This window comes from Apium graveolens, chromosome 9 (assembly GCF_009905375.1).
Source record: "Apium graveolens cultivar Ventura chromosome 9, ASM990537v1, whole genome shotgun sequence".
Lineage (NCBI taxonomy): Eukaryota > Viridiplantae > Streptophyta > Magnoliopsida > Apiales > Apiaceae > Apium > Apium graveolens.
The window spans coordinates 264210976-264238031 of NC_133655.1; the positions used below are offsets into that span (position 1 = coordinate 264210976).

Consider the following 27056-nt stretch of genomic DNA (forward strand, 5'->3'; position numbering starts at 1 on the left):
ATCCAGATATTTGACATAATCAATCAAGATAGATGCAGTTTCACTTTTTGTGTACAAGAAATACACCCATGTGTATCTGGTGAACTCATCCACTATGACCAACGCATATTTCTTCTTTGCAATAGACATGACATTCACTGGACCAAATAGATCAACATGTAGTAGATGATAAGGCTCAAGAATTGATGATTCAGTCTTGCTCTTAAATGAAGATTTTCTTTGTTTGGCTTTCTGACAAGAATCACAAAGGCCATCAGGAGCAAATACTGACTTTGGCAGTCCTCTCACAAGATCTTTCTTGACCAGTTCATTTATATTGTTGAAATTTAAATGAGAGAGTTTCTTGTGCCAATTCCAGCTTTCTTCAATTGATGCTCTACTCATCAGACAAATTGCAGAACCATCAGTACTTGTTGAAAGCTTAGCTTCATAAATGTTACCACGCCTGTATCCTTTCAGAGCAACTTTGCCTTTAGATTTACTCACAATTTCACAGTGTTCTTCAAAGAAATCAACATGATAACCTCTGTCACAGATTTGACTTATACTCAGCAGATTGTGTTTAAGTCCTGAGACCAGAGCTACTTCTTTAATTATGACATTCCCAAGATTTATATTGCCATATCCCAATGTTTTTCCAATGTTGTCATCTCCATAAGAAACACTTGGGCCAGCTTTCTCCACAAAGTCTAATAGCAGGGCCTTATTTCCAGTCATATGTCCTGAACATCCACTGTCCAGAACTAGAATATTTTTCCTGTTGCCCTGCAATCACAAAGACCACTAATTATTAGTTTTAAGGACCCAGACTTGCTTGGATCCTTTGGCCTTATTAAGTTTGTTAACATTTGCAGCGGATTTAGCATCAGAGTTTATGTTAACATTTTTCTTATCAGAACTTACATTATCAGACTTTGAATCAGAATTTACACTAGAAGGAACAATGGAAACTTTCTTCAAAGAAGGTTTTATTTGATAATAATCATAGTACAAACTATGATATTCCTTACAAGTATAAATGGAATGCCATAAACTACCACAATGAAAACAAGGATTTTGTGGTTTGTATCTAATAGACTGACTCTTAACTCCTGATTTTGAAGGTAAGGAGTTAATATTCTTATTCTTCTTGCAAAAAGAAGCCAGATGGTTAGAACTTCCACTGTTATGACATGTTTTCCTAGGAGCATCAGGAACAGATTTATAATCATTGCTTTTATTCACACCTTCCTTTCCATTCCTATTTTTCCTAGGTGATTTTACCTTGTTTGCATTCTTAACATCTTTCAGCTTATGCTTAAGCTGCTTCTTTGTCATTAAGCCTATGTTTACTTCAACTGTCTTTTCCTGTTTTAGTTTGTCAGAAGTTAATTCCTCTTTAACTTCTGATTTCTCATTTTCAGACTTTACAGTTACAAACTTAACAGGTTTTAACTTTGGCTTTTGCTTAACAACAGACTTAATTTCTTCAGTTCCTTTATCATTCTTATCCTCTCCATAACCTAAGCCCTCTTTCCAGTTTCCACTACTTAGCAAATTTTGAGTTGTTTTGCCAGAGTTAGTCCAAGTCCTGATAATCTCTCTTTCCTTTTCTAACTCAGTTTTTAGAGATTCATTCATTTTTAGCACTCCATCCCTAACATAAAAAGCATCATCTCTATCCTTCTGAGTTTGATGGAACATGACTAACTCTTTTTCTAAGAAATCATTTCTTTTCTTAAAAGCAAGATTTTCAGAAGTTAATCTTTCACATGTTAAAGTTTGATCTCTATAACTAACAAACATGGTTTTAAGATATCTTCTCAACTCATTAATATCATCAGTATGAAAAGTATAAGTAGTATGAGGTACATTTGTTTCAGCAGCTTCAGAACTGCTCTCAACACTTTCTTTATCAGTATTTGCCATCAATGCATAATTCTCCTCACTTTCAGAGTCTGAGGTGTCTGCCCAGCTTTTCTGCTTTGTGACAAGAGCCTTGCATTTGTCACCCTTTACCTTCTTGCGATCAGGAGATATGTGGCCTTTCTCACCACATTTATAGCATTTAACATTGGTATAATCTCCTCTGTCAGACTTTCCTCCTCTGCCTTCAGATCTTCTGAAATTCTTCTTATCAGAACTTATGCCTTTCCTGGAAAACTTCTTTCCCTTCCTGAACTTCCTGTATGCAATCTTTGTGATTCCTTTCACTATAAGAGCACACAGCTTCATCATCTCCTCATCAGCATCAGTCTCAGGCAAGCTTTCAGAATCTGAGTCATCATCACTTTCAGAACTTGATGACTCAGTATCAAATTTTATGAAAAGAGCTTTACCCTTGTCTTTCCTTGAGGAAGCTGCTTTGGGGGATTCTTCTTCAGCCTTAAAAGCAACTGTCCTTGACTTTCCTCCTTTCCTCTTGCTTCTTTGTTCCATCTCAAGTTCATGAGTCTTGAGCATTCCATAGATTTCATCAAGAGTTGTTTCATCAAGATTGTAGTTGTCTCTTATTGTCGTTGCCTTCAAATCCTAGCATTCAGGAAGAGCTAACAGGAATTTAAGGTTTGAATCTTCAAGATCATACTCTTTATCAACCAATGACAAATCATTCAAAAGTTTGACAAATCTATCATATAAATCATTCAATGACTCATTAGTCTTTGAGTCAAAATATTCATACTCTTGAGTGAGTATTGTCTTCTTCTTCTTCTTAATTGTGTCAGTTCCCTGACACCTTGTTTCTAGAGCATCCCATATCTCCTTAGCAGTCTTGCAGTTGATTACCCTGTTTGACATTACATTATCAATGGCACTATGCAGTAAGTGTCGTACCTTAGCATCCTTAGCAATTGATGCTATATCTTCAGCAGTATAATCACTCTTCTCCTTTGGTACGGTCTTTGCTGCTTCACCTGCAACTGCAACAGCGAGCTTGGTTGGTTTGTGAGGCCCTTCCTTGATTCTATCAAGGTATTCTGGATCTGTTGCTTCCAGGAACATGGTCATTTTTACCTTCCATATGGGATATTCAGACGGTCTCAGTATGGGAACTCTGATAGTCTCATACCGACTTTGAATTTGTGTCTTTGGAGGTTCTTCAGTTTTTGTAGGCTTAGTTGGAGTTTCTGTGTCAGACATGATTGTGTTTGGATCTTTAACTGTATGTGTGTTAACAGATTAGCTCTGATACCACTTGTTAGGTCACACACATTGTAGAGGGGGTGAATACAGTGTATAATACAATCAAATCGAACTTTAATATCTTAAGTAACAGAAAACAAACTTTATTGAAATAATAAATTCTGCTACAGTATGGAACTGTTACCTCTCAGTGATGAACAAACATCACGAGAGCTGCTAGGGTTACAATGAATAATCTTCTTGAATATTACAACACTTATAGTGTAAACCCTATGTCTGTGTTTATATACTACACAGTTACAAGATAAACGCTAATTGATATGGAATATAATTCTGCTTCCTAAAATATATCAATCAGATATCTTTTCTTCCAAGTATTCCATTCTTCACGGAACTCCTTCTTCGTGCATATCTCTTCTTATGTTTATCTCGATCTTCTTTCCTTTAATCAGCTATTGTCCTTATCTGAACGTCCTTCAGCACTTAAGTTCTGATATCTAACTTCTGATGATTATCTCCTGATAATATAAGTACTGATATCCTTAAGTCCTGACTTCCAGTATAAGTACTGATTAATGGTTAAGTACTGATTTGTCCTGTTAAGTAAGATCTGAAATCTAAGTATAAATCATATTAGCCATGACATTATCATATATATCTAACAGAAGATATGACAATTATTTATATTTTATTTTGGACATATAAAAATTAAAATACTCAATTAATATTATTTTTAAACATCCAAACACATATAACACTTAACAAATAATTCACAAAATAGATACTGAACATACATAATAATTATTTATCGGCAAAATAATTACACGATATATCCCGGATATTACAGAAATACCTCGAATTATACATGTTTATAGTAAAAATGCTCGAAGTAGCACAATAGACAGAAAGATGATCCTAAATGTTACTTAAAATGTTCGTTCATTTTGCAGTTTTTGTTATTAAGATAATTCTTTTTGACAAAGTGGATTAGATAGGCATACACAAACATTGATTCGTGTGGTGTTACAATGAAAACACAAAGTCAGTAAAGCGTTTATCTTCCAAATGCAAATTTAAGTTGTGTTTTAAAAAAAATCAATTTTTTAATATTAAAATAAATTTAAAGGTAATTTTAAATTATGTTTTTGCATAATTGTAACTTTATGTTGCATTTTCAAGTGATATATAAAGGGTCGATTTTAAATTATTTTATTTGAGATAATTTAGGAAAAAAATGCCCTAACTAGTTAATATTTGATTATTGTATGCCAAAATAACGTTAGTCGGGATTTGTGCCCCTTTTAAGCAAATGAACTCGCATTCAAAGAATGTGTATACTTAGTTGATTGAATAATCCAATTTCCCTGATATGATATGCAGCTACTATCCAACTACCTCATCTCTTTCTTTATCACCGGAAATAGGACACCTCCTGCCCACTTATCTATCTATACACACTCTAAGACATATATATACACACATATAGTGTTTCTTTAACATCAAAATTAAAATGTAAATAACAAATTACATGAATTAATAATTCTAATACATGAATATCAAATAAAAAATGATAAAATTTAAAAATAAGGATAATGATTTCGGGATAAAATTACATGATATAAACTATTCATCTCGACAAAGATAAAATTATACTATTGAGTAAGGTTAAAAACCAGAAGTAAATATAATTAAATTGTTTTAGTTTGGTCATGTGTTATATTTTTTATTCTTGTATATATTTATATCAACGTACATATTTAAGAATATTTTTAACTAATTCATAAATATTTTTAATTAATTTATAAACCAAAAGCATTAAAACCATGTCATATACAGGCATACATTTATGATAAATATGATTAAACGGAAGAAAAAAGGTACATGTGTCGCAAAAATAAATGAGAAAGTACAAATGTGTTAATATTGAACTTATGAGGTCTAAAAATAGGTTTTACTCAAGTTGTCAAACACACATCAATGAGGATGAATGATCATTTTAGGCATAAATGATGCATGCATAACATGCACTTATAAGTGGGCAAATAAATATACCCTTAATTGATTCTTGCAACAATATTTATTCTGCCAAATATCAACTTTTTTCAATTTTTTACCCGTGACCCATTTAAATTATGAATTTGAATATTCAATGTGTCTATTCGACTTTCAAAAATATGATCATTCTTGGACCAAAAGACCAGTATCATTTTGGGGGGACTTTTTGACAGTCCGAGCAGAATAATCGTTCTCTATCCATCTCATTTTCATTTTTTCCCACACCGTCCTTCATAATTGGGATTGATAAATATGAACCCTAACCTGTCACCTGAACGATAAGAAAATATGTTAGGCAAGGCATTCATGAGTGCAGAGAAAAATTAACACAGAGCACCAACTACATATCAATATTTTTGTTCGAAATTTTGTCTTATGAATTTAATATTTATGTATTAAATTATTTCATTAGGATTTTATTTTTATCTTCTTAGCAAAATGACAACTTATAAATTATCATTTAAACACTTCACAACTTAAATGTAAAATTACTTGAACGCCTAAATCATTTATAAGTAATAATTTACAATTTATAAGTAAATTTATCTAAAAACTAAAATAATTTATAAGTTATATTGTTCATCTCATGTATATACACATTTATATGATACTTTCAAATTTAAAATTTAAAATTATATTTTTTAAGCCGAATAAAAGATCAAAAAACTAGGTGAGCCCGTACCAACTCTAGCCATACTAATTTATTTTCCTCAGCCCATTAAACTAGGCCGCTATATCCAAACCCGCCAGGCCCATAATACAATTAGGGTCCATACCAAACCCGTAATAACCCCAAATAAAACGCTCACCTACAAAACCCTAACCCCTCTCTCACTTCCCCATTTCACAATCAGCAGCGGCGCCACACAGACGAAGAAGAAGACGACGCCATGGTATCTTCTCTACAACAATACATTAAAATCAATTACATACATACTAACTCATGTATCTATTTCAATTAAAAATATTGTTTCAATTCTTTGAAATTAGGGTATTGATTTGATTGCCGGAGGTAAGAGCAAGAGGACCAAGAGGACTGCTCCCAGATCTGATGATATCTACCTAAAGCTCATTGTCAAGGTTCATTTATTTATTTAATTTATGTTAATTAAGTAATTAATATGTTTTTTTGTGTGTTTTTTTGTGTTAATTGTTGTGTATGTTTGTGTTCATTGTTGTGTGTGTGTGTGGAGTTTTGAAATCTGAATTTTGAATTTGTGTTCAGCTTTATCGATTTTTGGTGAGGAGGACTGGGAGTAAGTTCAATGCTGTGATATTGAAGAGGCTGTTTATGAGCAAAACTAATAAGCCTCCTATGTCTCTGTCTCGTTTGATTCGGTTCATGGAAGGAAAGGTATTACGCTGTTTTTATGCCCCTCATACCACATTTTATGTTGTATGCTTTTCACGGTATCTATGTTGTTGATAGAGTGATTGTAAATCAAATTAGGATATGTATGAACTTTGCAGGTTCTTTTTAATACTTGTGTATTTGTTATTTAGTTTGGTAGTGTATGATTTAAATTATATTATTTGCTATGGTTTTAATTCAGTGCTTGAGCTGTAGTAGTTTGTGTAACCTTTAAGTCCATTATTATTTATAACATGTATTCTTCTCTCTCGTTTTAGTTAGGTAGTGGTGATATGAGTTCTATAGGTAGTTCCACGCGCCCTTTTTATTTTTTTACTTGTGTTGTGTTTAGTTGGGCTAAATGGAATGGAATGAGATTTGAATTGTCAAATAATTAAATTTTCAAATTTTTTATTCTTTAACCCATTTCATTCCTAACCATCTAAACTATAATTTAACACCCCAGTTTGATATGGAATACTCTATTCCTTACTATACCCGTTTTCTTCATAATTCTAATCATAATAATTTTGCATACATGATTTTTGTTTTCAAATTTTACCTTCAACTCCCATTTATTTCTTTTAATTTCGTCATTTCCATTCTACTCGCACCAACCAAACACAACCTTAAGGTTTAAGACTATGTAATTTGGGTGTATTTTATCAGTTTAATTTTTAACCTTAAATAGTCAGGTTATTTTCAGGATAAAGGTTAAGCTATAATTTTTTGTGGCAACGGAAGTATTTACATTTTAAGATGTTTGAAAGTCAAATTTGACATTCAAATTTGACCAAGACATATTATCATTTGGTTTTCTAAAGGGTAAAATTATCTAGCTTGTAAGAAATAGCTGCTGATGCTATTATACTAATGTTACTTTTAATTATTAAATCTAGGAGGACAAGATTGCTGTTATTGTTGGTACCATTACTGATGATGTTCGGGTGCATGACATTCCCTGCATGAAAGTCACAGCTTTGAGGTTCACAGAAACTGCAAGAGCAAGAATTGAGAAGGCAGGTGGCGAATGCTTGACTTTTGACCAGCTTGCTCTCAGGGCTCCACTTGGGCAGAACACGGTATGGACCTGAATTTTGGTTTTTATTGCTTTATCTGTTATGTGATTTTATCATAGTAATAGGTGAGTGGAGTCTATAATGTAATGATAAGGCAGGTGGTGCAAATGTTAGAAGGGTAAAATAATATTTTGATTGAAATTTACATGGAACCTTTTGTTCTGTGGGACTATAGATACATGGAAATCCGATTTTTCATCAAATTTGGCATTTAAAATAAATCCAAAATGAAGCTGGAATAGTCAGGGTGACAGATCTAGTAAAAATAATAAAGAGTTAGCAAAGTTGCATTTGTATTTCTTGAAATTGTTATTGGGAAGCCAATTGCACTTGCAATTTTTTAGAATGTTAGATCATATATATTGAAGAGACTATACCTCAAGCGAGAGGATAAATTTTTTTATCTGAAAATCAATAATTAGTGGCATATATTATACATAAAAAGGTGTGAAGGTATGGTGCCAAAGAATCTAGTAACTATAGGTCATTTCCTGTTGCCTTCAGCTTTAAAACACCATGGCCCCCGAGGGAGAGAAGTAAATGCGGTGATTGATTGCACTTGTACTTGTCTGTTTTATTTTATCGTGTAATATTTGATCTTACTGGTTGTGCTTGACCAGTGCTCCCGTCCTTTTATGTTTTAATGCACATCAGTAGCTTTAGGGAATAATTCTGGCTATGGTGATTATATTAATTATGTGCCATTATTAATGTACTCAAATTAATTTGCTATATAAATAAAACAAAGTGTCCTCCAAATGTATATAACAGAAAATGACAACATACAGGGCATTTTATATCTCAATTGAGGATGTTGACCATTTTTATGTGTTCCCTCTTTTAATTACAATAAGTTAAACTCTTTAGTATACCTTTGAGTTTTGAGTTGAGTATATAATGTTTACTTTTTGAGTTTCAGTATTGGTTCATGAAGTTATGATCAGGCTAACTTTTCCATATTTGCTTTATAGGTACTTCTTAGAGGACCTAAGAATTCTCGTGAAGCAGTTAAGCACTTTGGTAAAGCTCCTGGTGTGCCACACAGTCACAGTAAGCCATATGTCCGATCAAAGGGAAGGAAGTTTGAGAAGGCCAGAGGAAAAAGAAACAGCAGGGGCTTTAGGGTTTAATTTGATATCGCAGGATAAACAGATTGATGAGTGCAGCTATGCAAAATATTATTCAATCTACTTTTACTTTAGTGTGTTCATTTTGTTGTCCTTCTGGTTTACAACTTATACTGTTTTGACATTGAATCAACTACCAGTAGCAGTTTGTTATTTGAATCATTCTTGGCCCTGACTGGATTATGTAGTTGATGGTCTGTGTTACCATACATGTTTATCTGCGTGTAATTTCTTAAGTTTTGGATGTTATGATACCCATTTAGTTGAGTAACGTTAATTGAAGTCTCATATTGATCACATATTTAACAAAACAAAGATTTACGTGGATGATATTGCGATTTGCGTACCTGAAAATGTAGCATATAGACTATTAACATTAACAAATCAGGCGAGTAGGTAATACATTTGTGCTTGTTGAAAGTGTACAAATTCATTTTTGTATGCATGGAAACAGGAAGGTTTGGGGTTTCTGTGCTGGAGAGGGAATCTTGTTTGAAGTACCAGGGTAGGAAATGGACACAAATTGATAATTGAAATGTTCAAGTGAATTGGTTCATGTAGACAAGGCAGTAGGAATCTGATTTTTTTTCCTTCTACAATCTTGTTATGTTAGCGTCACCAAGAAACTACACAAGTCATGTACCGGTGTTCTAAATTGGCCGTAAAGATATTTGTAAGGGAGACTTTTCATTTTTTTAACAGGTGATATAGAGATCAAAGAAGAAAATATCTAAAAATTAAACTCATGGTTTTGTTGCGAGACTTGTTAAGGAATGACGGTGGATGCAAGAATGGCGATATACTATATGTAGCATTCATATAGACTATTTTCTTCTTCGAACATGTATTGTTCGGATTGGGATATGTATGTTGGTGGATGTAGTATGTTATATATTAGCTTCAATCAAATCAAGACATTCATTACAAATGTTTAAGTTTGCTTAACAACTTGAAAAACTGCCATAGCATTGTTCAAGAGGTCTAAAAGTTTTTGATTCATGCCAGTAAGCTGCTCTCCTTTTTGACCCTTCCCTTTGACACTCTTCTGACATGTCTCAACTGCAACAATGGAATCCTTCAACCAAGTTTCAATCTGTCCATTATCCTGTCTTTTTCTCGTTGCCAAAGCGCTAAGCGCATCATCAACCTCGTCATTCATGCCTTCATATTGCTGTTGGCAATCGTGAAAGCTTTGCATTACGTCAGCATCTTCAGGCTCTTCTGAACTCTCCACATCATTAAGGGATTGTGAAACAAATTCAGCGTTTGAGGCCGAGGTATTGGAGGCAGCTTGGAAGGCTATAAAAGCAAGATCATTGAGGTCTTTTTTCTCTTTATCGTTTACTGCATTAATTATCTGTTGACACAGATCCTTCTTAGGTGCAAGAGAACAAGCTTGTGTGAGTAGGTCACTTTGCGAGGCTGAGGCTGGGGTTGAGGGGGCTGCGCGAGCAGATATAATGGGACAGGGGAGAAAGGTTAAGCAGAAAGTGAGACATAAGAGGAAAAACAAACCTGACATTGATGGATTCATATGTTTTCCTTTGGCTTCAATGGTTTTCTTGGCTTTTGTTTCTTGTTTTTTTGATTGGGCTGCAATCTTGAGATATGAGGTTATATCTTTCAGAAAATTGTCTACGAAAACGTGTAAAAAATGTTTAAATTTAGAGGTAGGCTGGCAGACAGGAAGAAAAAAGCAGGAGGCAGGAGGAATGACCCCAGCAAGATAGGGTGAACCATCCAAACAAGAAATACAGATTTACTAATTACTATTCTTGGTTAATTATTATACACCCATGCCAAGTACCATACTTGTGCTATTTTTATATCTTTATAAATTATAACTTTATACTTTGCTAACTAAACCTTTTATGTTGAGCTGTATTTTTCAACCAAAATACCAAAATACTACAACAAGAGCTTAAGGGCTAGCACAGAGTTAAAAAGCACACTAAAACAACTCGTATGTGAAAAGAGAATTGATCTTCAATTGACGGGTGCTTCATTCAACCAAGACCTAATCACTAGCTCTAGCTTGCTTAGTGATTGCGATGAGAACAACAAAGAAATCCTATCAAAAAAATGAGATTCTTCACAATGTCATTACTTCTATTATACGACTTCTCTGGCCACTAACGATACAGTGTATAAAGCCGTTCTTGAAGGTGATCACTTTTTGAATCTACTCTACCAAATCTCAGCTTCTTCTCATATGATGTTGATGTGTAATGATTTGAGTTTGCAGAACAGGAAGATGTTAGAAAGGCCAAGCCCTTAGGAGAGCTTCTGACCTGGGCCGACCTTGGGAGACACATTAGATGAGAATGGAGAGCGCAGCAACTACGTTGGCCAAGGAGGTTGGCACGGAAGATTATGGTGACGAGGTGAAGCCCCCATGATGGTTGATACCCAAAATTTGGTGTGGCAGAGCATACGTGAGATGGATACGCTACAATAAACAACAGGAACAAGAAATAAGGTACTTCTAGCACCATAATAAAAGTTTCTATCATCAGTTCATCACTAATGTATTGGTGCTTTTATTTAGGTTTCTGTTGTTTAAATGAATTGGATCCTGCAAAATTATGTTTGTTTAACTTCTAGTGGTTAATTCTTTTGTACTGTTTCTGAACTTAGCAAAATATGAAAATATTATTCAGCTACAAGTCCTTTTCATTTTCCAAAAAAAATTCAAACAATATAGGGACACTTAACTTTTTTTTATAGTACGATAAATAACTAATAAAAAATTATTTGAAAAATTTTCTGTGGGTAGAGCTCTTCTTAGATCAGTCCCCGATTAAGCAGCATTTTTTTTAAGAATTCTGAACGCAAAAGGCGAGCTAATTACTAGCCACTTCTAAGTTGAGTTTGATCTGCTTGATTTTAACTTGGGCAGAACACAGTATGTAATGTACCTGAAGTTTGTTACTATTGCTTGATAATAATATCTATTAAAAGACGAGTGAAGTTTATAATGTAATGATAAGGCAGGTGGTGCAAATGTTAGACATGTAAACTACTATTTTGAATGGAATTCCCATGGGGACTTTAGTGTGTTCATTTTGTTGTCATACACTCATACTGGTTTACAACTTATACCGTTTTGACATTGATTCTACCAGTAGCAGTTTGTTATTTGAATCATTCTTGGCCCTGACTGGATTATGCAGTTGATGGTCTGTATACCTTCCAGAAAATTGTTTACAGTGTTATCAAAAGCGATCAATGTTTAAACATGTAAGAAATGTTTAAATTTAGAGTTCTGCTGCTAGACAAGAAAAATCGAAATGGAGACAAAACAGGAGCCAGGAAGAATGATCCCAGCAAGAGAAGTAAACCATCCAAACAAGATTTACAGATTCACTAATTACTATTCTAAGCATCATACCTAAATTATATTCGAATCTTAATTATTTCTAATTCTTTACAATTAGAGATTAACTCTGTGATATTTTATGCAAGTTGTAACTTGTGAGTTAATGTTTTAAGTATCATGTTTGTCGGGTAAACGTATTTTTTAATTCAGACACATTCACCTAGAGCAATAATTTTGGTTGATTGTCAGCGAGCAACAAATTTGTATTAGTCTAGTAAAAATTTTAAAATACTCCCAGGGCCAGAACAGTTTCTTCAAATATACAGATCTTCCCAGCAGCACTTCACAGTCTAAATTGACTTAATCATTTCTGTTGGTAATAATAATTCAAAATTATTTGAATTGTTTTTTGGATTGATTTTGATTAGGTTGTTAGAAATAGAGTTTAAATATTTATTAGATAATGTAGTTTTTAAATTATAGATAAGGTTAGGGTTACCTATTTATTAGGTGTATTGGTTAAATGTACACCTATATAAAAAGGTGAATTATAATGTATTTTTAATAGAAGTATGACTTCAGATAATAAAATAGTTCTGTTTTAATTTACTCTTTTAAAATACTTTTATTAGTTATCATTTATTTATAAAAGTCCAACAATTTCTGTATATCCTCCAGCTCCAGCAATGACTCTGATTGTTACTACTCTTTTCTTGGCCTTTCCCCCCATCTTGTTTATCATGTTTATAAGGAAAAGAAGGGAAAGATCTTTGCGGCTTCCACCAGGTTCACTTGGAATACCATTTATCGGACAAAGCCTTACTCTTCTCACCAAAATGAGGTCCAACACAGCTGATGAATGGGTTAGACAAAGAGCTGAAAAATATGGTCCAGTTTCAAAGTTAAGCCTATTTGGCTCCCCAACTGTGTTTATACATGGACCGGCTGCCAACAAGTTTACATTTACTACTGATACCAGCATCATCAGTAACCAGCAGACTGCATCAATAAGGACGATCATGGGTGAGCGTAATCTTTTTGAACTCAGTAGCGAGGATCATAGACGTGTCAGATCTGCTCTCGTTCCCTTCTTGAAGCCAGAATCTCTAAAGCGTTATATTGGAAAGATGGATACTGGGATCAGAAATCACCTTCAGATGTACTGGGAAGGCAAGGACCAGGTCACGGTATGTTGTTCTACATTCAAACAGTGGCCCAACCATTGGCAGTTTACTCTAGGCTCTGTCTCTGGTTGGCCTTTAAATATCTCTAGTTTTCTGTTCCTGAATACTGGCCTAAAGTAACATTTTAAGTCCTTGTCGACCATAGAAAATTAGTGATAAATTTTGTAGTTCTGGTTCTGCCACCACTTTCAAGAAAATTAACATGTCTAACATCTACTTTATATCCTGGTAGGTACTGCCTTTGATGAAGACACTCACATTCGACATAATTTGCTCTTCACTATTTGGACTTGAGTCTGGACCAAAAAAAGAAAAACTGATGAATCTTTTCCAAGAAATGATGGAGGGAATGTGGTCAGTCCCAATTAATTTACCGTTTACAAAGTACAACAAGAGCTTAAGGGATAGTACAGAGGTAAAAAACTTGGTGAAACAACTCGTATGTGAAAAGAGAATTGATCTTGAATTGAAGGGTGCTTCATCCAACCAAGACCTTATCACTAGCCTGCTTAGTGTTCGCAATGAAGACAACAAAGAAATCCTATCAGAAGATGAGATTGTTCACAATGTCGTGCTTATTATGGTCGCAGGACATGACACTTCTTCTGTTGTGATTACTTTTATAATGCGACTTCTGGCCACTAATAAAACAGTTTATAGAGCCGTTCTTCAAGGTAAACTCTTTTTGAATTCTGAACCAAAACTTGGAATCTTCTATTATGATCTCTAATGTGTAATAATTTGAGTTTGCAGAACAAGAAGATGTTACAAAGGACAAGCCCTCAGGAGAGCTTCTGACCTGGGATGACCTTGCCAAGATGAAGTACACATGGAGAGTTGCTATGGAAGTACTAAGAATGATTCCTCCTGTATTCGGAAGCTTTAGAAAGGCACTAAAGGATATCGAATATGGTGGTTATCTCATTCCCAAAGGATGGCAAGTAAGAGACAATACCTTTTATAATCTGGTTATTCCTCTACTGGACTAAGTTTTCTGACCCTTCAATTGATTGATTACCAGATATTTTGGGCTACGAGCATGACTCACATGGACAGTAATATATTCAAGGAACCAACAAAGTTCGAGCCTTCACGATTCGAGAATCAAGCATCTGTTCCTCCATACTGCTATATTCCATTTGGAGGAGGAGCTCGTGTATGTCCCGGAAACGAGTTTGCAAGGATTGAAATCCTAGTGGCAATTCATTATTTGGTAACTAGATATACATGGGAATTATGCTGCAGTGATGACTCCTACATAAGAGATCCAATGCCAGTGCCTACACAAGGTCTTCCTGTCAAACTAATCCCAAAGAAAGTGTAGTCAAATCATATATCTTGTACGCATGATCAAGCTGCCCAAACTCTTGGATCAGAGTCCTCGACGTTTAATTTCTGATTATATATTTCTAGCAAACTAACAGAGATATGCACAAGTACTACCACAAAATAATATGCATGATTTCCTTTTCTGGGTTCTGGGCGGACACAATTGCAGAACAGCCAGTGTGAGGGGGGCTCTAGGCCATAAGGCCATACTCGTTCACTCGCTTGAGAAGAAATAAGTCTAAGAATTTTGGTTTTAGTTTTAGTTAAATTAAAATTCAGGTACTATATTTAGTGTAAGTTTTTAAGAATATTTTATTGGAAAGTTGAAGATAATTATGGTCAGAAATTTCATGCTGAAAGTATTGAAGGATTCTAAAGCAGTGGAAGTTTCAAAATAATTTTTTTATTTCTACATGCTTATTTTGCATTTACAATTTTCTTAAAGAATGAATACCATAGAAGGCAAGCTAATTAGCTACTAGTAAGTTGTTCTCCATTAAAACCACTTGAGTATGGCACTCAGAGATTGATTTAACCAGTTATCTCCAGATATGAAGCTGGAAACTATGAATGCAGTTATAGCATTGAATTGATTAGACCTCGGTAGATGTGGATAAATGTTACAATCTTGTAACACATTGCACAGCAGCTCCGTTACTAACTATGAAGCCGACTGGACCATATATCACAGTGATCTATGTCAAATTCTGTATAGGATTGCTTGTTGGAGTGTGGATATAAAGTATACTGATAGTCTGATACCCTTCAAAACTGCGGCTATAAAATGTTAACATATCTGCCCCCCTTCGCATTGCAACTGCCTGGTAATTTACTCCCCCTGCTGTGTTTTGGCATGTTAAGTTGTCTGCTACAAATCCTCGTCCCACTACAGCTGAACAATGTAACCATATAATTAAAATCTTTAAAACTTTCTAAAATATAATCATGTACATTAAATTTATGTTCAATCCAAGTGATCAGAAAATTGTTGTCTTACCTAATGTTGCAGAGTTAAAAGTTATAAAGCCATCTGCAGTACTACGGTTTCCAGTGATCACTGTCTGATTAATTCCTTTGCCAATCGTCATCACATATTGTTCTTCGGAATGGACACATATTCTTCGTACACTCCAGCAGTGACATATATCAGAAAGAAGCGATCACTAGCTACAGTTATGTTGTGAAGGAAAGTTAAGGCCTCATTACTAGTTAAAAAGTCCCCAGTTCCATCTCAACTCACGACAACAATGTCGCTCACCACTATATATTCACTACCACCATATTGAAGAAACTTTCTTCCACCTAACTTAAAAGGCTATAAAAGCAAGTTCATTAAGGTCTTTTTTAATTTATCGTGGGCGCAAGAGAACAAGCTTTTGTGACTAGGTTATTTCCAAAGCTGAGACTGAGATTGAGGGGTCTGCGCGAGCTGATACAATGGGACAAGGGAGAAGGGTCAAGCAGAAAGTGACAGATAAGAAAACCAAAGAACCTTGACATTGATGGATTCATTTGCTTTTTCATTAAAATGGTTTCTTGTCTACGAGTTCAGTTAAAAGATATATTAACGTGTATGGGGCAATAAACGTGCAAAATCTGTTTAAATTTAGAGTTGTGGCGGCAGTCTAGACAAATTAGAGGGAGACAAAACAGGAGCAAATTACAAGAACTACAGATTTACTAATTACTGTTCTTTGCTAATTATGCATCCATGCCAAGTACAATACTTGTTTTAAATTTATATCTTTATAAATAATGATATTTGTTTAACAGTAAGCACAAACCAGTATTTCCTTTGTTAATAAACTGTATCTTTCAATCAACATATAATTAAGCTGGTTAATTGGACACCTCTAAAGCGACAACAACTTTGAATTATATCAGCCGGCCAACACAGTCATAGTGTTAGCTTGTTGTGGTATCAAATAATAGGAAAGATTCCTAGATGAATACGACAAGTTAGGATTCAGGATTTGTCTATAAGTAGTAACAGCCTCCAGGTAGCAAATGAACTCCACATTGGTAAATTACATTGATCATTACTGTATATCCTCCGCAATGACTTTGATTGTTACCACTCTTTTCTTGGCCTTTTTTCCCATCCTGTTTATCATGTTAATAAGAAAAAGAAGGGAAAGATCATTGCGGCTTCCACCAGGTTCACTTGGAATACCATTTATCGGACAAAGCCTTACTCTTCTCACTAAAATGAGGTCGAACACAGCTGATGAATGGGTTAAACAAAGAGCTGAAAAATATGGTCCAGTATCAAAGTTAAGCCTATTTGGCTCCCCAACCGTGTTTATACATGGACCGGCTGCTAACAAGTTCACATTTACTACTGATACCAGCATCATCAGTAACCAGCAGACTGCATCAATAAGGACGATCATGGGTGAGCGTAATCTTTTTGAACTCAGTAGTGAGGATCATAGACGTGTCAGATCTGCTCTCGTTCCCTTCTTGAAGCCAGAATCTCTAAAGCGTTATATTGGAAAGATGGATACTGGGATCAGAAATCACCTTCAGATGTACTGGGAAGGCAAGGACCAGGTCACGGTATGTTGTTCTACATTCAAACAGTGGCCCAACCATTGGCAGTTTACTCTAGGCTCTGTCTCTGGTTGGCCTTTATATATCACTAGTTTTCTGTTCCTGAATACTGGCCTAAAGTAACATTTTAAGTCCTTGTCCACCATAGAAAATTAGTGATAAATTTTGTAATTCTGGTTCTGCCACCACTTTCAAGAAAATTAACATGTCTAACATCTACTTTATATCCTGGTAGGTACTGCCTTTGATGAAGACACTCACATTCGACATAATTTGCTCTTTACTATTTGGACTTGAGTCTGGACCAAAAAAAGAAAAACTGATGAATCTTTTCCAAGAAATGATGGAGGGAATGTGGTCAGTCCCAATTAATTTACCGTTTACAAAGTATAAAAAGAGCTTAAGGGCTAGTACAGAGGTAAAAAACTTGGTGAAACAACTTGTATGTGAAAAGAGAATTGATCTTGAATTGAAGGGTGCTTCGTCCAACCAAGACCTTATCACTAGCTTGCTTAGCGTTCGCGATGAAAATAACAAAGAAATCCTATCAGAAGATGAGATTGTTCACAATGTCGTGCTTATTATGGTCGCAGGACATGACACTTCTTCTGTTGTAATTACTTTTATAGTGAGACTTCTGGCCACTAATAAAACAGTTTATAAAGCCGTTCTTCAAGGTAGACTCGTTTTGAATTCTCAACCAAATCTTGGAATCTTATATTATGATCTCTAATGTATAATAATTTGAGTTTGCAGAACAAGAAGATGTTACAAAGGACAAGCCCTCAGGAGAGCTTCTAACCTGGAATGACCTTGCCAAGATGAAGTACACATGGAGAGTTGCTATGGAAGTACTAAGAATGATTCCTCCTGTATTTGGAAGCTTTAGAAAGGCACTAAAGGATATCGAATATGGTGGTTATCTCATTCCCAAAGGATGGCAAGTAAGAGACAACACCTTTTATAACCTGGTTATTCCTTTAGATAGCAAACTATATAAAGCTCACATAATATGCAGCACCTGAACAAAAATATATCTACTGGACTAAGTTTTCTGACCGTTGAATTGATTGATTACCAGATATTCTGGGCTACGAGCATGACTCACATGGACAGTAATATATTCAAGGAACCAACAAAGTTCGAGCCTTCACGATTTGAGAACCAAACATCTATTCCTCCATACTGCTACATTCCATTTGGAGGAGGAGCTCGTGTATGTCCCGGAAACGAGTTTGCAAGGATTGAAATCCTTGTGGCAATTCATTGTCTGGTCACTGGATATACATGGGAATTATGCTGCAGTGAGGACTCCTACATAAGAGATCCAATGCCAGTGCCTGCTCAGGGCCTTCCTGTCAAACTAATCCCAAAGAAAGCATAGTTACATATATCTTGTGCGCATGATCAAACTGTTCAAACACTTGGATCAGAGTCTTTGAAGTTTAATTTCTGTTTATATAATTCTGGCAAAGTAACAGACCTATGCACATGTACTATTACATATTAATATGTAGGATTTGCTTTTCTAGATCCCACAACCTTAGTTTTGGGAGTACACAAATCGCAGAACAGCCATTGGAAGGGGGGCTCTAGGCTATATTCACTTGCTCGCCTGAGAAGAAATGGTCTAATGGGAAAATTTGAGTAATATATTTAAGTGGAAATTTGAAATGAACATGGTCAGAAATTTCATGCTAAAAGTACTGATGGATTCGAAAGTAGTAAAAGATTCAGTATAAACTTGTGATTTCTACATGCTTATTTTTCATTTACAATTTTCTTAAAGAGTAAAAACAGAAAGCGAGCTAGTTTAGCTACAAGTAAGTTGTTCTGCATTATAAGCCACTTGAATATGGCACGCCAGTTAGAGGTAACCAGTTATCTCCAGATATGAAGCTGGAAACTGTGAAAGCAGCAGCATCTGTTTCGTTGATATTGCGATATCCGGTCCATGTAACTCTACCACTAGTGTCTGATCCAGGCCCAGTGTTGCTAAACTCAGCATAATACAATGTATCCAGCGCGAAAGTTCCTGACCATTCACGCCAACCAACAGGGTTAATCAAACTATCCATAAAAGACTGCATATAAATTGTCCTCGAGTACAATTTCCAAGGCCTTCCGAGATATGTCTGTGTCCCTCCACTGCTGGACGCAAGATCATCAGCAGCTCTTATATTACAATTTTGTATTGAAATGCCGGTGTTTTGATTTATATCGCTCCTTCCTTGTGCAGTTATAGCATTGAATTGATTAGACAGTGGTAGACGTGGATAAATGTTACAATCTTGTAACACAGCAGCTCCGTTACCAAATATGAAGTCGACTGTGCCATATATGTCACATTCTGTGTAGAATTGCCTGTTGGAGTGTGGATATAGGGTATCCTGATACCCTTCAAAACTGCAGCTATAAAATGTTGACATATCTGCCCCACTTCGCATTGCAACTGCCTGGTGATTTTCTCCCCCTGCTGTGTTTCGGAATGTAATGTTCACTGCTACAAATCCTGGTCCCACTACAGCTGAACAATGTAATCATATAATTAAAATCTTTATAGCTTTCTAAAATATAATCATGTACATTAAATTTATGTTCAATTCAAGTGATCAGAAAATTGTTGTCTTACCAAATGTTGCAGTATTGAAAGTTGTGAAGCCATCTGTAGTACTGCGGTTGCCAGTGATCACTGTCTGATTAATTCCGTCGCCAATCATCATCACGTACCTGTTGTTCTTTGGAATGGACACATATTCTTCGTAGACTCCAGCAGTGACATATATTACGAAGTAGCCATCACTAGCTGCAGTTTTGTTGGGAGCTAAAGTTAAGGCCTCATTGATGGTAAGAAAGTCCCCAGTTCCATCTTGACTTACGACAACAATGGCACTCACCACTATATATTCACCACCGCCATCTTGAAGAAGCTTTCTTCCACCTATCTTTTCAACACTAGCTTTGTTTTGGCCAACCATTTTAAATGGAAATCTACCGTTTACAAATGCTCCTCTTTTCCTGGGAGTATGAGATACTGAAACACTTCTTGTTTTCGGAACCCATCCCCTCTTAAAAAGAGATAAAGAAACACTATAAAGTTTAGTAGCATTAACAAGAGGAATCAATACTCCATCTTTGGAACTCCAAGATGAAGCAGCTTCTTCGAGTCCATCTAGACAGGTTTGCGTGTTTGTTAAGACAGAACTCATCAATGTATGAACATTGTCTATCTCTGAAGTTGATAGAGTCTGAGGCTGGTTGATTAGTTTTGAAGATTCTGAAATATAATCGATATTAAGATCAGCTAGTAAACGACAATCTTCAAGAGCAGCAATAGCTCCGGTTGTCAAATCAGAGCTTCTTTGAAGGAAATTTTGTGTTGATGACAAGAAAGAACGAGCTGTGGATAAGGAGTTGGTGAAGGAAGAGCGGCCATAGTCATAGACATTAGCCGTGGCATTGTTGTTATTCGGAGCAGAGGATCTACATGAGGATGGATAAGGTGTTGAATCACAAATGTCGGCGGCCAAGGCCGCCGACGAGAACAACAATGACAGTAGAAAGATAAAGAGAGCCGAGCTGAAAGAAGAAGAAATAAAGGGTTTGCAGGCCATGTTGAGTTGTTGATTGCTGAATTGAAAGTTGTAACTTGTAGAGAATGAGGAAGTAGTTATAGTAATGGGATATGAGAGTAAGTTGATAAAGGTACCTATTTATAGTAGTAGAAGTAAACAAAAGAATGTCTTAGAATATTGTTGGTAGAGTGAAGTCAACTTGCATGTATGGCCTTCGTAAAAAACAAAAGCCGAGTCTATAGGAAATGTGATTTGACTTTTCATTTTGAGTGTTGGAAATGGGACAAGTTGTTAGTTTTATGTTATTTTTATGAACTCAAATTGTCTAAGTTTGGTACATTGTCAAATTTGTGTTTTTGAGTCGGTTGCATACACCAGATAGACAGATACAACCTACAGTTACTAACATAATCATAACTTTTAAGTATGAAACAATACAAAAGGTTACTTTGTGTGTTGAATTATATATATGTTTTACAATAATTAGGCACTATCTAGCATTATCACGTTGTAATTAGTTTCGTTCGATCTTTACTGATTTAATTTCTTAAATTATACTAAAACTTATATGCCAGCTCTTGCAATCAAATCTTTCGTGTTTTCGAACAATAAGTAATTAACTGAGCATAGCAAGTCGACTCAAAAAACTATTTTAGTACTAGCAGTCAAAGATTTCCATGCACAAACTACACAACCAATCATACATGCATATGATTGAATTTGTTGTGAGAAAAGACGTATTGTGAAATAACCAACTAATTTTGATTTAATCATATGCGCATATTTTTGAAAGTTATGTACTTGAAATTGTTGTATTTCTGAAAACTCAACTAGTTTTTATGATTCCGATGATATAATCTAGAAGCTAAGTAGAATTAATATAAATATTAGCATGCGGCTAAAATACTTAAGCTAATTACATAATGTATATTCGAAGCCAAAAGCTTAATAAATTGTAGCTCAAGTTATAACTTTAGTACGTGAGAATTAAAGAAAATCAAGGAAGTTGCTTATACTAATACTTGCACGGTAAATCTCTGAGAGATGTCTAAGAAGTCCCCTACATTAGTACATTGTATCAGCGGTACATTACTGTTTCACATTGCTTAATTCTGTTTGCTATTTGTTAGGGCTGCACGGAGTCTACAAAGCTACACACAATCAAGTTTGTTCTTTTGTTTACTTGAGGTTCTTAACTAACGTACTGTTTTTTATTTGGCGTAGTTAGGGGCGGATCCATAAATATATTTTTAGGGGAACATCAAATAAATCTTAAAAGTACATTATTATGATTTTAAATTTTATGAGACACTTCCGTATATTTTCAAAAAAGTTAATGATGAAAAAACGTAAATTTTAATTTTAGGGGGACACGTGTCCTCCGGTAACCATTACTAGATCCGTCTCTGGGTGCAGTGCACAAGGAAGAAGTTGTGAATCAGGCACTTTATTGATTAAGCGAATTACGGAGAGAGTTATTGATATATTTTTGAATAATTAGTTTGTGTGAACCAATATATGATTAAAATTTCAATTATAAATAAAGATGACCGATGTTATTAATAAAAATTTGTCAGATGAAATTCACCCACGTGTCATGTACACACGTGGATGAAGTCTTCTACTAAGCTGTAATGTCTAGGATTAATCCGATTAATTATGTGCAGTCATAATCGGTGAATACCAACCAAAATTGTATGAATACCGACCGAAATTGCGGTCTCCTTCTTTCTTTTTTAGTGTTATTGATAGCGGGGTACCAAACATATCATGGTGAAGTATCAAAGTTGAACTATTTTTTTACACTACAGAGTAATTTTCAATTGTCATAAATCCGTATAAATAAAGCCAGAGATTAAAATCTAACGTTTGACTATAAGCAATCGATTTTATATATAATATGACCAAAAAGTCAGAGGTTTTATATTAGGCATTAGGTAATTTTAAGGCCAATAAATACCAGAATGAGCATTTTGGCAACTAATTTTCTCGCCAACTAATAATCAGTAGTAACTTTTAGGAACGTTCTTTTATACAAATTTTAATTATCTGATCCGTACATGTGAAAGTAGAATTGACTAATCAATATTACGATAATTAATTAAGTTGGCTGCTGCATGCTGCATGCTGCATGCCTCATGACTCGAGGCTGGGCTGGCCACCCTTGCATTTTCATGGCAGAAACAAGTAGCTAGCCAGGATGGTCTTCGTTTTGCTAAAAAGATAGATACAGATAGATATCGCGAGGAGTTATGGGAGTAAATCCAGGACTCAGTCTTTGCGCTGCTGTTACAACTTATACTGTATCTTCTTCTACGTTCTTAACTACTTTTATCTAAATAAATTCAACTACTCAACGTGGATAGTTGTCTTATCTCATTATAAAACATGCATGTTTAGCATGTCCAATTGTATATGTAAAGTATACATTATTACATAAGCTAATTGTGGCTTTGGAAAACAGCGCAGGATCAGCCCTTTTCTTACGTCTGCGTTAATGATCATTACTAATATCTTTTAGTTTTTTCTTCTAAATATATACTCCCTCCGTACGTTCCAATTCTTTACCATTAGGTCAGGCAATGAGGTTTAGAAATATAAAGAAAGTTAACGGAAAGTGAGTAGAAAGTGGGTAAACTGTGATCGCGTTTTTCTCCAATATTTGAAATTTTACGAACAGTTTGTGAAATATGATAAAAAGAACTGGGAATAAGTAGTTCATACTTTATACTCTAGTAAATGTTATTGTGTAATTTGATTCTGTTTCGTGTTCATAATTATAGTTCTTGTCATGTTGAAAAATGTATAATCATAGTTTATATTTAACATTTTGAATCTATTAAAATTATCTCCAACAGAGACCCCCTTTAATTAAGGTAGCCAAACATAGCCAAGATTGCAGAGTAACTTGTCATAAGCCACCTGAATACGGGGCTCCAGTCAGCGGTAACCAATCATCCCCTAACAAAAAGTTAGATACTGTAAAATTACTAGCATCCGAAGCATTAATCTGGTGAACTCCTAGCCATGTAACTCTACCATCAGTCTTTGATCCAGGTCCTCTGTTATCAAACTCTGCATAATACGAGGTATTTAGTGCAAAATCTCCTGACCACTCACGCCATCCACCGGAATCTATCAAATTATCCATAAAAGATTGCATAAAAATAGTCCTCGAATACTCTTTCCACGGTCTACCAAGATAAGTCTTTGTAGCTCCATTGCTAGAAGCCAGATCATCAGCTGCTCTAATATTACAATCCTGTATTGAAATTCCGGTGTCCTGGTTCGGATCAGCTCTTCCCTGAGCAGTGATTGCATTGAACTGGTTGTCAAGTGGCAGTCGCGGATAGATGTTGCAATTTTGTAGGACAGCAGCTGCATTACCGAATATGAAGTCTACAGTGCCATAGATGTCACATTCTCTATAAAATTGTCTTAAGGAATGCACATATAATGTGTCTTGGTACCCTTCAAAGCTGCAGCTGTAGAAAGTTGACGAATCCGCGCCGTTTCTCAGTGCAACAGCTTGGTGCTTGATTGCTCCTGCCGTGTTTCTGATAGTCATATTTACTCCCACGAAACCTTGTCCTAAAACAGCTGCATTACATGGAAAAATCGGTTTAATCAAAGATTAAAAAAAATGAAAAGAAGAGTGTAAACCATTATTAATTATGCAATGCTGCATGTTTGACCACAGACCACAACTTATAAATCAGGATTACCTACATTTTTTACCTTATAAGTTACTTATAAGATATCCCAAACGAGAATACAGAAGCAAGCAGAAAGGAATATATAATCGACAGAGACTAGTATTGTTAATTAGTTTCTTACCAAATGTTGAAGAATTGAAAGTGGTCCAACCATCAACAACACTACGGTTGCCGGTTATAATGGTTTGATTAATTCCATCGCCCAAGATCATCACGTACTTCTTTTTCTTGTTGACGATAACATACTCTTCATAGACTCCGGCCGTGACATATATCAAAAAATAGCCATCACTAGCCACTGATTTATTAGGAGCCACTTCCAAGGCATCGTTTATGGAGGTGAAGTTCCCGGTGCCGTCTTGACTTACCACCACCATATCACTCACCAGAATTTGATCAACTTCACTATCGGTATCTTGAAGAAGCTTTCTCCTGCCAACAGTCTCGAAAATGGCTTTATTTTTCTTAGACATTTTCAAGGAAAATTGTCCATTCTGTAATGCTCCCGCTCCGTGCTTCTTGCTAGTACTAAACAATCCTTTTTTCTTTTTATGGACCCACCCTTTTTTAAACAGAGCTAAAGAAACACTATAAAGTTTAGTGTCGTAATTTGATAAAGGAGTGGATATTCCATTCTTTAACGTCCAAGATGAAGCGGTTTCTTCAAGTCCATCAAGACAAGTTTGTGTATTGGTTAAAATAGCACTAAGTAGGGTTTGAACATCATCAGCCTGTAATGCGGAGAGTGTTCGAGTTTTGTCCACGATTTGAGATGAACTCGAAAGAAAATCGATGTTAAGTTGAGCTAATAAATGACAATCTTCAAGTGCGCGGATTGCACCGATTGTCAATGTGGAGGGTTTATGAAGATATTTTTCAATTAGTCTCAAGAATTTATGAGCAGCCGATAAGGATTTACGGACGGAAAATCGACCATAGTCGTAGACATTGGAGGTGTGGTTGTTGGTTTGAAGAGAAGACGAACATAAGCTAGGGTGAGGGGTGGAGTTGCAGATGGAGATGGAAGAAGTACTACTAGTATTCTTGGCTAAGGTTGTTGAATACAGAAGTGGAAGTAGAAATATAATGAGCGTTATGTTGAAGGAAGAAAACATATTGAGCTTAAAATTAGCCATTATTTTGAAGATGTTTGAGAGAGTGTAAATGTGTAGTGATAATGCATGGGTTATGGGGAATGGGTTATATATATAGTACTCAAGGGAAAGCTCACGGACAACGATTGATTTAATTTAAATGTGAAAAAATGTATTCGAATTTGACAAACGTTTATTCCTTGGAGCTGAAGTCAACATGCATGGCTCCTAGGGCACTAAAAACAAAACAGTTTAAGAATGTTTTTGTAGATATGTAATATGTTGGCCGTATGCGTGTCTTTAATTTAAGACTCTACCAACAACTACAGGTCTAGCTAGTTTGTAAAAGATTGAATAGGGATATATGGTTGTCTGTCGGTTCTCATACAAAGATTATGTCAACGGAGTACCAAATCTTCACTGCTGAAAAATAAAGATCACAACAATAGTTTTGTTTCTGTGTTTTTATGAAACAACCGAGCAGGAGCTTTAGAGATAGAATTTTGGTTCAATAATTATTCTCTAATTTAGTGTTATATATTAATTAAACTACTAAATTATTAAATTATCGAATATAGTATACGTATCTTATTAAACTACTATCACTATTTATCATATTATTAAAAAATAAATAAATAATATTATATATCCGCTAAACTACTAAATTATTAAACGACTAGATATAGTTTACTTATCATAATAAACTACAACCACGGTTATCCTATAATTTTAATTATAAATTTATAATTGTTAAATATTTATATAAATATTTTAAAATTATAATATAACGGGATAAATACAAAATTTAAAATATTAGCGAAACTCGTGCATCGCACGGGATTTAAGTTAGTATTATTAGTCAGAAATAATAGAAATTATTTGCAATGCTCGTATTTATTTTTGGAACAAAGAGCACTACAAGAATTTGTTGAATAGATATCACCCCAAATACTTTGCTGTACATAGTTGTTAAAAATAATCGATTTTAAAAATATTTAATATCGATAAATTTTAAAATGATGTGAAAAGGGTTTTCAGACATCAGTTGCAAATAAATATAGACATCGGTTTTTATTATTTTACACATCAGTCCTAAACCATTATTTATTAATATTTTTTGTGATAAAGTAAAATTAAATTATTATTTTTATTATTATTATTTTGAAATGTGAAAAAAAGAGTTTTAAATATAAGATAATTCCCCTTTCATTTATATGTTTTTCTAATTTGGGTAGTATGTAGGGCTATTTTGAAAAATATCCAAGACTAAAAATATTTTTGCAAAAATACTTTCATTTAAAAACAATAAATTAAAATACTTTTTAATTTGAAAAAATACTATTTTCAATTTTTTTTTGCAAAAATATGTTTTTTTTTGTTGAATTTGGTTGATTCCGTATTTTTACAAAATAAGAATTAGAAGATAATAAAATTACAAAAAAATTTAGAAAATACTAATTAGTATTTTTGATAAATTCTCTAAATCTATTTGTAAAAAGATTTTTCTGTAATTGCATTCCTCGACAAGATGAATTTGAAAACCCTAAGGGC

At 34.7% G+C, this 27056-nt stretch overlaps 5 protein-coding genes and 1 pseudogene across 5 annotated transcripts; 3 read left to right on the forward strand and 3 right to left on the reverse strand.

Moving 5' to 3' along the window:
- The first annotated feature begins 5928 nt into the window (after positions 1–5928).
- Positions 5929–8952, forward strand: LOC141684286 (large ribosomal subunit protein eL18y-like). The gene is made up of 5 exons (XM_074489203.1): positions 5929–6071; positions 6169–6258; positions 6404–6532; positions 7429–7611; positions 8580–8952. Exons 1-5 carry the CDS (start codon positions 6069–6071, stop codon positions 8736–8738), a joined length of 564 nt encoding a protein of 187 aa, XP_074345304.1. The 5' UTR covers positions 5929–6068; the 3' UTR covers positions 8739–8952.
- A 3750-nt stretch (positions 8953–12702) lies between these two features.
- Positions 12703–14963, forward strand: LOC141682605 (cytochrome P450 716B1-like). The gene is made up of 4 exons (XM_074487295.1): positions 12703–13241; positions 13471–13912; positions 13992–14179; positions 14260–14963. Exons 1-4 carry the CDS (start codon positions 12741–12743, stop codon positions 14560–14562), a joined length of 1434 nt encoding a protein of 477 aa, XP_074343396.1. The 5' UTR covers positions 12703–12740; the 3' UTR covers positions 14563–14963.
- Positions 14964–15063: 100 nt separating this feature from the next.
- Positions 15064–16607, reverse strand: LOC141686267 (putative pectinesterase/pectinesterase inhibitor 7; annotated as a pseudogene).
- Positions 16608–16664: 57 nt separating this feature from the next.
- LOC141686268 (cytochrome P450 716B1-like) lies at positions 16665–18504 on the forward strand. Its single transcript, XM_074491312.1, has 4 exons — positions 16665–17126; positions 17356–17797; positions 17877–18064; positions 18202–18504. Exons 1-4 carry the CDS (start codon positions 16680–16682, stop codon positions 18502–18504), a joined length of 1380 nt encoding a protein of 459 aa, XP_074347413.1. The 5' UTR covers positions 16665–16679.
- Positions 18505–18830: 326 nt separating this feature from the next.
- Positions 18831–20786, reverse strand: LOC141684850 (putative pectinesterase/pectinesterase inhibitor 7). Its single transcript, XM_074489988.1, has 2 exons — positions 19753–20786; positions 18831–19647 (listed from the first exon to the last, which is right to left on the reverse strand). Exons 1-2 carry the CDS (start codon positions 20732–20734, stop codon positions 18959–18961), a joined length of 1671 nt encoding a protein of 556 aa, XP_074346089.1. The 5' UTR covers positions 20735–20786; the 3' UTR covers positions 18831–18958.
- Positions 20787–23597: 2811 nt separating this feature from the next.
- LOC141686741 (putative pectinesterase/pectinesterase inhibitor 41) lies at positions 23598–25547 on the reverse strand. Its single transcript, XM_074491794.1, has 2 exons — positions 24533–25547; positions 23598–24295 (listed from the first exon to the last, which is right to left on the reverse strand). The coding sequence occupies exons 1-2, from the start codon at positions 25545–25547 to the stop codon at positions 23607–23609; spliced, it is 1704 nt and encodes a 567-aa protein (XP_074347895.1). The 3' UTR covers positions 23598–23606.
- Between the last annotated feature and the right edge of the window lie 1509 nt (positions 25548–27056).